Source organism: Pagrus major, chromosome 5 (genome assembly GCF_040436345.1).
Source record: "Pagrus major chromosome 5, Pma_NU_1.0".
Taxonomy (NCBI): Eukaryota; Metazoa; Chordata; class Actinopteri; order Spariformes; family Sparidae; genus Pagrus; species Pagrus major.
This window is the reverse complement of record NC_133219.1, coordinates 39851534-39864532: the sequence shown is the minus strand read 5'-3', so window position 1 is coordinate 39864532 and position 12999 is coordinate 39851534. Positions and strand designations below refer to the sequence as shown.

Here is a 12999-nt window from a genome sequence, read left to right as displayed (position 1 = left end):
GATTCAAATTCTAAGTGGGAAGATGTTCCCATTGTCGGCGGGGTATATAGCAGGAGGGCTTGGAGAGCCGGCACCGCGCAGCAGCTGAAGACTCAGACACCAGGATTTAAAACCACCATGGCCTCCGCTCGCTGCTCCTGGATCGCTCTGTTTCTTCTCTCGGTGATGACATGTGGAGTATCCGGTCGCGCGGTGAACACGCAGGGATTTGCGCCGCGGGACGAACCCTCCGGACAAACTTTACGCACGGACGCGCTGAGGCGGTGGAGGCGCGCGGTGGCCGGGACGCACCGGGAGCGCTGCGCGGAGCTCGCGGCGCCTTGGCAGGAAAACACACGAGCGGCTCCCGAGGATGATGCGACCCTGCTGCAGCTCCGTGTTCGGCCCTTCAGCCCGAAAGCCTCCCAGGGCCTCGTGTTCCCGGATAAGTCTCTGTTCAGCTTCGTCCGGAGGGTTTACCACTGCTGTCAGGAGGGGCTGAGCTGCAGGAGCCTGAAGGGAATACAAGGCCGCCTGAGAGGAGGTAAGACAGAGCGGATCAAGCTCAAACACACGTCTGCTCCAGTACTTTCATTTTCTTTCTCTCCTGAACAACTGGAGCCCTCAGGGCCTCTGATGGGCTGCAGAGCTCAGCTTTATTCTGTGTGCAAAAAAATGATCTCTGAGTTTGAGCAGAAAACGACTGAATGCTTCTGAAATGGTATCTGTCCTGCAGCAGGTATTTCAACTTGACAGGAAGTCTAGAAATAAGAAGCTCTGATAGAAGAGAGAAGATCAGAAATAACCAGACAATTCTGTTTTTTAGATCAAATTACTTCAGGATTTTTTTTGCTTTCTTAATTTCATCATACTGGAATAAATTCACATCAAACGTTGCTTCTTTGAACACTTAAGTTGCTCAGTTTTAAGACTTGAGGCGTAAAAGACAAATTCAGGGAGAATTTAAGACTTGAAAGCGACTTTTTAAGATTTTAAATCTTGACAATCACAGAACTTTTTGCGGTGTCAGGTCAGGAGCTGGTGGCCTGAAGGCCTCAATCATCAAGCAGGATTTTGACCAGTTACCGATGACAAATTCTCCCACTGCACCTGAACACACCACTGAAACATCAGATATGGAAACAAGAAGTCTGCACAAATAAATCAGTCAACAGTCAGAAGAAGAGCAGCGGTGCTCTTTAAATTCACTTTAACTCCCCTTTTAGTTTCCAGATAAAGACGATGGAACGTAACTAAGTAAATTTACTCAAGTACACTATTGATGTTCTTGTACTTTGCTTGAATATTTCCATTTTCTGCTACTTTATACTTCCACTTTTAGAGTCAAATATTGAAAGAACAAGAAACGACAGACAAGAATAATAGTTAGAAAAGAAACACAAGAAATAAATAAAAGCAGAGCGGACAGACGGACACAAAATAATATTTACATGAAGCAACAGAAATTGTCAAACACTTTAACTTTGTTAACAATTTCGAAAAGGAGTGAGAGGAAGTATAAACTTATTTAATCTAAACTTGTCTGAATATGATATTGATTACCTTTTATCTATCTTTACCTTCTATCTTATCTATCTTTTATCTTTAATTTACTTGAAGTACATTTAATATCAGACGCTTTAAGACTTTTACTGGAGTACTATTCATATGGGTGACTTTCACTTTTATCAAAGTAATATTTCAGCACCATTTCTTAACTTTTACTGGAGTATGACGTCTGAGTACTTTTTACAACACTGGCTGTCAGTTACTTTTTAAGATTTCGTAGAAAAATGAGCGGTGAGGACACGACGCAGGCGTTCAGGTTTGTGTAGCTGAGGGTCGCTGAAGACAAACAGCTGGTTTGCAAATCTAAAAACATTTTTAGGACTTTTGAAAGATAAAAATACGCACAATCTGGTGAATCCCATCAAGTTACCATGCAGAGAATACAGGGAAGGATGAGCGCTTCATTGAGCCAAAAGAAGATTATAAGATTAAACAGCCACATGCAGAAATACATGTTGAGAGAGAGTGACACTGTGCAGGATCATAATCAGCTGTAGAAGTGAAGCTGGAGCGTTTTAGAGGACATTAATGTCCTGACGAATGCAGCTGTAGAGGAGCAGATCATCTGCATACAAATGAGCCTCAGCTGCTTAACGTCCCGCTGACAGATTAACGAGGTATTAGGAGTGAAAACATCACCTCTGTGCTGGAGAGCCGGGTGTTCTCACACGGGAGCCTCACATGAAGTGTTGTAAGACGTACCCAAGAAGTCATACTCCAGTAAAAGTAAAGATATGGTGTTAAAATATTACTTTGGTAGAGTGAAAGTCACCCATATGAAGAGTACTCGAGTAAAAGTCTGAAAGTATCTGATATTAAATGTACTTAGTATCAGAAGTACAAGTAAAAGTAAATGATACATTTATTTATATGTACGTTCTGTATATACTGTATGCGGCTCAGTCTGGATGATTATTGCATCCAATACTCAGCATTTGTCTGATTATCAAAATCAGTGTTTTTCTTTTAATCTGATTACTAAAAAGATAGATTACTTTAAAAACTCACTACTTTGGCTCTGATGCAGCATGTAATCTTCAACTTACCTAGTAACTAAAGTTATCAAATGTTTTGGAGTAAGAAACAAATTTTGCCTCTAAAATGAAGCGGAGTGGAAGTATAAAGTAGCAGGAAATATAAATACTCAGAGAAGTATAAGTACCTCAAAATTGTAGTTAAGTACAGTACTTGAATACATGTGATTAGTTACATTCTATCACTGAGTATATCATACGTGTAAGTATCAAATATGACTTTTGTACGGAAGCCCTGAAGGCCATTTGAAGTCTGATCTAAATTGTTTTGCAGGATAATCTTTGTAAATTCCTTAACTTTTGTTTCAATCTGTGAAAAACACATGAAATTTTTTTTCAGGAAAAATGTTTTTGAAAGAAAATGTCAGAAGATTTTCTTGGGAGATTTTTTATAAAGAAAGAAAAAAAATTCTCCTGGAACAAAATGTTTTTTTCACACATGAAAAAAAATGTGTGAAAAAGTGAAAAAGCAACAATTTTTCAGGAGATTTTTTATTGAACGTTTTAAAAAAGTAAATTTGGTTTCAGACAATTTTTTTGAAAAATAAAAATGATCTTCAGAATTTTTTACTTTTTCAACATGAAAAAAAAATCAGACAACAAATCAACAGTCTTTTGGAAAAAGTTTCAGCAGAAAACTTTTTGAAAAGAAAATGTCAGAAGATTCTTTTAGGAGGATTTTCAAAAAGAATTAAAGAAAAAAATGATGGTGAAATAAATTCTCCTGTAAAAACATTTTTTTCACAAATTAAATTTTTTTTACCTAATTTTTTTCCCCAAATATGGAAAAAAAATTTAAAAAGGAGATTTTTTTTCTTCTTCTTTTACTTTTTCTCCTTAATTTTTTCTCTAAATTTCTTTTAAGTTATTTTCAGGAGAAGCTTTTTTTTAAACGTTTTTTGAAAGAAAATGTCTGAAGATTCATTTGGGATAATTTTTAAAAAAAGAATTAAAGAAAAAAGATTTTGTTGAAAAAAATCCTTCTGAAAAAAGATTTTTTCACACATTTTTTCGAACAAAAAATTATCTTCAGATTTTTTTACTTTTTCACACATGAAAAAAATCCCCTTAGTCTTTTAAAGAAAAATTCAGGAGAAGGTTTTTTGAAAAAAAAATTGAAAGAAAATGTCAGAAGATACTTACATTTTTTTAAAGAATTAAAGAGAAAAAATTATGGTGAAAAAAATTCTCCTGGAAAAAGTTTTTTTTTTAACACAAAAAAAAATCCTGAAGTTTTATCCCACATGTGAAAAAGTGAAGAAAAAAAACCTCTTCAAAGAATTTTTTTTTTCTTTAAAACTTTTTCTTTTTTTTTACAGAAAATGTCAGAATATTCTATCGGGAGAATTTTTTTTGAAAGAATTTAAGAAAAAAATTCTGGTGGAGAAAAGTTTCTTTTTTTTCACTTTTTCACAAATGAAAATTATTTTTCCTAAAATTATTTTGCATGAAAACATGAAAAAAAACAACTATTTAACTAAAAATTCTCCTGAAAAAGTTTTTTTGGACATTTTAAAAACATACTGTACTTGTGGAAAAAAGTTTTAGGAGACTTTTTTTTAAAAAATAATTTTGGAATAAAAAAGATTTTTTCCACTAAAGAACTAAAAAAATTTTCAGGTGAAAAAATTCCCCTTAATTTTTTTTTTTCACTTTTTCACACATGAGGAAAATAATTACACATGAATACAATTCTCTGATTTTTTTTTTTTTTTCACAAAAAATTTCCCGCCTGGTTTCATGCATTAAAAAACAGAGAAAAAAAGTCTCCCGAATTTCCCTTTTCATTTGGTTTGACACATGAGAAAGAGTTTAGATTTTATTTGTTTCACAGGTGGAAAAAAAACAGGGAACGTTGAAAGATTGTCCGGGCAAAACAATTTAGATCAGCACAGAGTATGTCTGAGTATAAAAGTTTAATATTTGTCCAAAATGTAGCAGAGTTGAAGTATAAAGTATCAGAAAATGGAAATAATCAAAGTGAAAGTACCTAAAAATTGTACTCCAGCACATTACTTGAGTAAATGTACTCAGTTGAGTGTGTGTTCTGTGACTCTGACCGTCTCTGCTCCTCCTCCTCAGATACAGATGTGGAGTTTCTCCTCACCGGGGACGTTTTGTCGTTAACTGTCATGAGAGCCGAGCTTCACCTCCGACTGTCCAACCCACAACATCTGGACATCCACCCGGTGCTCTCAGCGATGGCGAAGCGCGACCTTCCTACCAGGTAAAAACACAAATCATTATCTCACTTCGTCAGCCTGAAATGTCCTCTGGGAGTCTGGTTGTGACCCTGTTGTCTCTCACCTCCTTCAGGTACAGTGTGTGGTCGCGGGGCAGCACGGTGGAGCTCAGGGTGGATCTGCTCTTCCTCTTCCAGAGTCTGCAGGAGGCGGCAGGTGGAGCAGGAGGGGGTCCCAGCCTGGTGAACATGCGGCGGGTGGCGTTTTCCTCCAGGGGGGATCCTCTGCAGGACACTGCGATCACCGGCACGCTGCCCGTCCTGGAGCTGGGCCTGGTCCTGGGCTGCAGCCAGGCTGGATCCAGGGTGTCCTGTGGAGCGGGTGGGGTCCAGCTGTCACACACACCCTTCATGGCTCTGTACTACAGGTGAACCCACCGAGACTGGACTGAAACCTGCAGACTGGACCGAAACCTGCAGACTGGACTGAAACCAGCAGACTGGACTGAAACCTGCAGGGAAACATTTCATCTGTTGGATCAAACAGCTGCTCGAAGCCTCGGAGGAAATCATGCACTTCAACTTCAAATCTATTAATTTATAAATGTTATGTTTTCTTAAATATATTAACATGTGTAAATAGTGAATATGATATACTGTTGTTCTATGGAGTCATTCTTTTGTTATTAAAGCTCAGTTAAACGTGTGCTGGTTCTACCGGACGTGTGTTCTGTTCAGCTGTGTTCCTGTTTCAGGTTCTGATCCTTTTAGATCTGTGTGTCTATTTAAAGAAGTTAAACATTTGGTGGAAAAAACAGCAGCTGGACAAACAAAGGTTCTGTTCTGTACCTGGACTGAGACTCTGCCGGACTTCACTGTGATTACTTAAAGGAACAGTTCACCCAAAAATGTAAATTCAGTCATTATCTCCTCACCTGATGGAGCGTCAGGTGAGGAGATAATGACCTGATTGTCCTGATATTTTTCCCCACTCGGTTTCACAAATGAACATTTTCTAAATTATTTTCTCCTGAATTTTTTTTTGTTTGTTTCCATAAAAAGAAATTTCTGTTTTTTTTTTTTTCACTTATATGAAAATAAATTCAGATTTTTTTCCCCCACTTGGTTTCCATGAATTTTTTTTTCTCCTAAATTTTTTCCTTCACTGTTTCCATGAAAAAACAATAAAGACAGGAGAGAAAAACATTGTTCCCCAACTTTGTTTCCATGATAATATTTTTTTTTCACTCGCATTTTATTTTCCTTAAGATTTTTTTTCTACTTTTTTTTCTAAATTTTCCCACTTGGTTTCCATGAAAAAAAACTATCTGAAAATGTTTCCTGAAAATCTCCTGACATTTTGTTTTCACTTGGTTCGACACAAGAAAAAAATTCTCCCAAAAATAATTTCCCTCAACATTTGTCCTGAATTATTTGTTTTCTGGATGAAACATTATTTTTTCATGTGTCAAACTGAGTGAAAACAAATAATTCAGGACAAATGTTTTTCTCATGGTGACCTAGTGGGGAAAACATTTTGGGAGAATTTTTTTTTTCTCGTGTCAAACCAAGTGGAAAAAAGACTTTCTGGTAAAAAAATTGAAAATTCTTGTGCGAAACTGAGAAAAAGAAAAAAATCGCAATGTTTTTTCTTGTGTCAACCCGAGGGTAAACTAAATTTTCAGATTTTTTTTCATGGAAACCAAGTGAGGAAAAATTCCAGGACAAAAAACAAATAATTCAGGAGAAATGTTGAGGGGAAAACTTTTGTTAGAAAAGTTAGTTCATATCAAACCAAGTGAAAACTAAATTTCAGATTTTTTTCTTTTTTTCATGGAAACCAATTTTTTTTTTGTAAAATTTTAGGATATTTTTTTCATGTATTGAAGCGAGTGAAAACAACATTTCTAGAAAACAATTTCAGGATAAAAAAAATTATATGCAAACTGAGTGGAAAGAAAACCCTTGATTTTTTTTTTCAGAGTTAGAGTGAAACTCTCGCCAAAATGCAACCTAGGCTTTTTTTGTGAAGGAACCCGAGTCAAACCTTCGTGTAAAAGCATAATTACGACGAAAAAGCCACTTTTAAGATTTACCGTATTTTCGTTTTCGGGTCAAAATCATTTTCAATGGTGTGCTAGGGGCAACTTTACGGTAGCATCAACAGGAGAGTGAAGGTGGAAAGGTCCTAAAGCTTAGTTCCATATAAATGCACGGATAATTAAATTAAATTAAATTAAATTAAATTAAATTAAATTAAACTAGAACTAAGCTTTAGGAGCTTTCCACCTTTACTCTCCTCCATGTTACGTTGCACTCGGGGATCGATGCTTCTCGACTGGCAGGACGACGGCGAGCGGAGCAAGCTACTGCTAGCATGAGCTGTTCAAAAACCTTCTTTTTAGTAAACTCTGTGTACACAAACAATGTCCTCAATGCTCGTGTTCATGCGTAGAGACCCTGGTGATACAACGAGCAAAGTTTCATGTTGTGTCGAGTCTTCTTAGTGTTTTAAAAATAGAAATTTTGATGCTACCGTAAAGTTGCCCCTAGCACGCAACTGAAAATGAATTTGACCCGAAAATGAAAAAAATACGGTAAATCTTAAAAGTGGCTTTTTCGTCGTAATTATGGTTCAAATAGGGTTCCTTCACAAAAAAAGCCTAGGTTGCATTTTGGCGACAGTTCTTTTTTCATTGAAAACCAAGAGGCAAAAACATTTCAAGAGAATATTTTTTTCAGAAGGATTTTTTTTGGTTTGTTTTTTCATGGAAACCAAGTGAAGAAAAATTCCAGGAATTTTTGTTGTCAGAAATTTGGGAGAATTTTTTTTTCCAAGTGGAAGAAAAAGAATTCCGAAGAATCTTTTTTTGTTTTTATCCTAATTAAAATTTTCTCCTCAACATTTGTCCTGAATTATTTGTTTTCACTCGGTTTGACACATGAGAAAAGAAATTATTTCTCCTGGAATTTTTCTTCACTTGGTTTCCATGAAAAAACAAACAAAAAAAATCTCCTGAAAATGTTTGGTCACTCGGTTTGACATGAGAAATTTTTTTAGTCATAAATTATTTTCTACACTGTTCCCACACTTAGTTTCAATGAAAAACAAAATCTGAAAATTTTGTTTCCGCTCAGTTTGAAAAGAAAACCTTTTTTTTCTTCTTCTTGGTTTCATACAAGAAAAAAAAAAGTTTTCCAGAAAGCCTTTTTTCTACCTGGTTTGACGTAAGAAAAAAAAAAAGTTTTTTTTTTTTTTTTTACCCGTATTTGAATTCCATAAAAAACAAAATCTGAAAATTTTGTTTCTCATGGAATCCAAATGCAGAAAAAAAATTCAAAATTTTTTCAAATTCTGAAGTATGACAATTTTGTTTACGCTCAGTTTGACACGAAAAAAAAATTGTCCTGAAATTTTTCTTCCACTCAGTTTCCATAAAAAATGTTTTATTCTGAAATTGTTTTCACTCGTTTAACACATGAAAAAATATCCTAAAATTTTGTGTCACTCCGTTTGACGAGAAAAAAAATCTCAAGATTAAAAAAAAAATCTGTTTTTTTCTTTAGTTTCATAAAAGAAAAAAATATTCCCCTGAAAAATGTTTCCCACTTGAAAATAAACAAAAAACCCAGAAATGTTGTTTTCCCTTGGTTCGACACATGAAAAAGAAATCTTCAGAATTTTTTTTTAATTCTACTTGGTTTCACTTTAACACATGAAAAAAAACCTTGAGTTTTTTTCCTACTCTGTTTGACAAGAAAATTCTGGATTTATTCCCCACTTGGTTTCCATGAGAGAAAAAAAACCCTCAGAACTTTTGTTTTCTCTACGTTTGACGCATGACAAAAAAATTGTACGAGGGAAAAATTTCTCCTGAAATGTTATTTTTTCCACATTTGGATAAAAAAAAAAAAATGTTTTCACACGATTTAATACAACAAAAACAAAATCTCCAAAAATGTTTATTTTTCACTCAGTTTGACACGAGAAAAACATTTGTCCAGAAAATGTTTTCCCACTTAGTTTGAAATAAAATAATTCTCTTGAAATATTTTTCTTCCACTTGGTCCTAAAAAATGTCCCCTAAACATTTCTCCTGAATTATTTGTTTTCACTCAGTTGGACACATGACAATAAAACATTTGGTCCTGGAATTTTCCTCACTTGGTTTCCATGAAAAAAAAATTAAAAATCAGATATTTTGTTTTCACTACATTTGACAGAAAATTGTCAGAATTTTTTCCCCACTCTGTTTGAAAAAAAAAAAAATTATTATATATACATTATCTCCTCACCTGATGGAACGGCAGGTGAGGAGATAATGACCCGATTCTCCTGATATTTTTTCACACGAGGATAAAACATTATTTTTTCATGTGTCAAACTGAGTGAAAACAAATAATTCAGGACAAATGTTTTTCTCATGGTGACCTAGTGGGGAAAACATTTTGGGAGAATTTTTTTTCTCTCGTGTCAAACCAAGTGGAGAAAAGACTTTCTGGTAAAAAAATTGAAAATTCTTGTGTGAAACTGAGAAAAAGAAAAAAATCGCAATGTTTTTTCTTGTGTCAACCCGAGGGTAAACTAAATTTTCTGATTTTTTTTTCATGGAAACCAAGTGAGGAAAAATTCCAGGACAAAAAACAAATAATTCAGGAGAAATGTTGAGGGGAAAACTTTTGTTAGAAAAGTTAGTTCATATCAAACCAAGTGAAAACTAAATTTCAGATTTTTTTCTTTTTTTATGGAAACCAAGTTTTTTTCTCGTAAAATTTTAGGATATTTTTTTCATGTATTGAAGTGAGTGAAAACAACATTTCTAGAAAACAATTTCAGGATAAAAAAAATTATATGCAAACTGAGTGGAAAGAAAACCCTTGATTTTTTTTTCAGAGTTAAAGTGAAACTCTCGCCAAAATGCAACCTAGGCTTTTTTTGTGAAGGAACCCGAGTCAAACCTTCGTGTAAAAGCATAATTACGACGAAAAAGCCACTTTTAAGATTTACCGTATTTTCGTTTTTGGGTCAAATCCATTTTCAATGGTGTGCTAGGGGCAACTAGCACACCATGGAATCCAGGAATTTTTGTTGTCAGAAATTTTTTGTTTTATCCTAATTAAAATTTTCCCCTCAATATTTGTCCTGAATTATTTGTTTTTACTCGGTTTGACACATGAGAAAAGAAATTATTTCTCTTGGAATTTTTCTTCATTTGGTTTCCATGAAAAAACAAAACAAAACAAATCTCCTGAAAATTTTTGGTCACTCGGTTTGACATGAAAACATTTTTTGTCATAAATTATTTTGAAAAGAAAAATATATTTTTTTCTTTTCGGTTCCATACAAGAAAAAACATTTTTTTTCCACAAAGCCTTTGGTTTGACGTAAGAATTTTTTTTTTTTTTTTTTACCCGTGTTTGGATTCCATAAAAAACAAAATCTGAAAATTTTCTTTCTCATGGAATCCAAATGCAGAAATTTTTAAAAAAATATTTTTCAAATTCTGAAGTATGACAATTTTGTTTATGCTCAGTTTGACATGAAAAAAAATTGTCCTGAAATTTTTCTTCCAGTTTCCATAAAAAATGTTTTATTTTGAAATTGTTTTCACTTGTTTAACACATGAAAAAAATATCCTAAAATTTTGTTTTCACTTAGTTTGACGAGAAAAAAATCTCAACGTTTTTTTCTTCAGTTTCATAAAAGAAAAAAATATTAATATATAAAATATATATGAAATATTAATATTATTCTTCCACTTGGTCCTAAAAAATTCTCCCCTAAACATTTGTCCTGAATTATTTGTTTTCACTCAGTTGGACACATGACAATAAAACATTTTGTCCTGGAACTTTTCTCGCTTGGTTTCTATGAAAAAAAAAAAAGCTTGACACAAGAAAAAAAATGTTTTTCTTCTTCTCAGTTTCATACAAGAATTTTTTTTTTTTTTCCAGAAAGTCTTTTTTCCACTTGGTTTGACACGAGAGAAAATAATTTGTCCTGGAATTCTTCTTCACTTGGTTTCCATGAAAAAAAACCAAAAAAATCTCCTTACATTTTGGTCACTTGGTTTGACACGAGAAAAAAACTTGTCAGATTTCTTTTCACATTGTTTTCACTCAGTTGGACACGTGACAATAAAACATTTGGTCCTGGGATTTTTCCTCACTTGGTCTCCATGAAAAAAAAAAAAAAAAAAATCAGATATTTTGGTTTCACATTTGACAGAAAATTGTCAGAATTTTTTCCCACTCTGTTTGAAAAAAAAAAAAATTCTCTTGAAATGTTTTTTCACTCGTTTAACACAAGAAATCTTCTTTTCCTTAAAATTTTCCCACTTGGTTTCCATGAAAAAAATCTGAAAAGTTTGCTTCATTCATACAGAAAAAAATTTTTTTTTCATGAAATTGTTCTACTTGGTTTCCATGAATAAATAAATACATTTTGTTTTCACTTGGTTCACCATATGAGTCAAACATTTTTGGAAGAAAAAACTTCCTGAAAAAAAACCTGAATATTTTGTTTTCTCCCGGTTGACACGAGTATAGATCTGTGTGTCTGTTGATAAAGGTGGAAAACAACAGGCTCGGTTCTGGTTCTGTACCTGGACTGACACTCAACAACTCAGGTTGTTCCTGTTTCAGGACGTTCAGATCCTTTTGGATCCGTGTGTCTATTTAAACAAGTTAAACATCTGGTGGAAAAAACAGCAGCTGGACTGAGACTCTGATGAACTTAGCTGTGGTTACTCAGTTAAAGGAACAGTTCACCCAAAAATGTAAATTCAGTTATCTCCTCACCTTCATGCTGATGGAAAGTCAGGTGAAGTTTCTCCTGAATTTTCTTTCCCACTCACTCTCACATATGAAGATTTTAAAAATTATTTCATGACAAAACACATCTTTGTTTCCCCCACTTGGTTTAACACATGAAAAGAAATTCTCCACTTGGTTTCCGCAAATAATTTTTTTCTTCACTCAGTTTCCATGAAAAAAATGAAGACGGGAGCGAAAACGATTCAGGTCAGGTGCGTCTGATTAAAGCTGTTGATGTGTAACGTCACAGAAGAGATGTGCAATAAAAATATTATTAAAATATTAAATCAAGTTCTCTTTACCCGTTGTTTTTTTAAAAAAAATAAAATGATTGAAGTTATTCCAGCATGACTTTTTATATCATTACATGATACAAAGGGAACATAACTCCTTCAAAATGACGTATAGAAAAAAGTTCTATACTTTTACTGTATAGAGTTACTGACATGATTTTCACTTGTTTAAGAGTAAAAACAAACATTGGATAAAGATATTACTTTGTGGTTTAATAATTAATGCACAAAAAATGCTTTAAAAAACAGAAATGTGGACTTTGGCACAAAAGAGCTCGACACATTTTGACAAAGAGAAGTTAAAAGATGAATAAAACATATCAGACAACATTTTTGTGGCAATTAAAACGTAAATTATTTTTAATAAAATTTAACATTTTAAGACTTTTAAAGGACCTACAGACACCGTGACTGCAACTGCAACCCAGGAATGTTTGAGTCGAAAAACAGCCGCAACACATTCTGATAAAATAGCACATTTATTAAAAAGAGACAGCATTTATCAGCATTTCCCATGTTGCACATATACGCCACATCTGAGTGAGATCAGGGCTCTGAATACATTTCCCAGTCCACCTGCTGCCACCAGCCCTCAGAGGAACGACAGATCTGTACAGTCGGACTCGTACTGACACACACTCACACTGTGTGATCATCGTCTGCAGCCCTTTGTGTGTGTGTGTGTGTGTGTGTGTGTGTGTGTGTGTTCGGTCTGCTGCCTGGACCACAGACGGGTCGGCTGATGTTTTGATGCTCAGATTTGTCTCAGTTTAAATTCGTCTCACATGTTCAGTTGCTTTGAAAAATGAGAAACAAGGAAAGAAAACAGCAACATGCTAAAATTAAATTTACATTAATTACAGAGCAATTAAAAATAACTCTTTCAGGACGAGATTGGCGAAAAATTCATTAGTGGTGACGACAGATTTGATGATAGGATGCGATGTTTGCCCTCTTCTGGTTTATTCACGGCGAGAAACAGAAAGGATGAAGGAGATGAAGAACCGTTAGCGTCACGTCGAGACAGCGTTTAAGAATTTGGATGGAATGACGGAAATTCTTTGGTTCTGATGTTAAAAGAAATAAATCAGAGCAGATCTTCATTCCACTCCAGTTCATTCAGCTG

General features: G+C 34.3%; 1 protein-coding gene across 1 annotated transcript; it reads left to right on the top strand.

Annotated features, from left to right (window-relative positions):
* Positions 1-117: 117 nt before the first annotated feature.
* Positions 118-5320, top strand: LOC140995722 (uncharacterized). The gene is made up of 3 exons (XM_073465800.1): positions 118-523; positions 4665-4809; positions 4899-5320. The coding sequence occupies exons 1-3, from the start codon at positions 118-120 to the stop codon at positions 5194-5196; spliced, it is 849 nt and encodes a 282-aa protein (XP_073321901.1). The 3' UTR covers positions 5197-5320.
* The last annotated feature ends 7679 nt before the right edge of the window (positions 5321-12999 follow it).

Bases quoted from the DNA above. Each gene is read 5' to 3' on its own strand.
- LOC140995722 (XM_073465800.1), top strand. From the start codon at position 118: ATGGCCTCCGCTCGCTGCTCCTGGATCGCTCTGTTTCTTCTCTCGGTG. The intron at 524-4,664 runs GTAAGACAGAGC...CCTCCTCCTCAG, and splicing joins ACAAGGCCGCCTGAGAGGAG to ATACAGATGTGGAGTTTCTC. The intron at 4,810-4,898 runs GTAAAAACACAA...CACCTCCTTCAG, and splicing joins AAGCGCGACCTTCCTACCAG to GTACAGTGTGTGGTCGCGGG.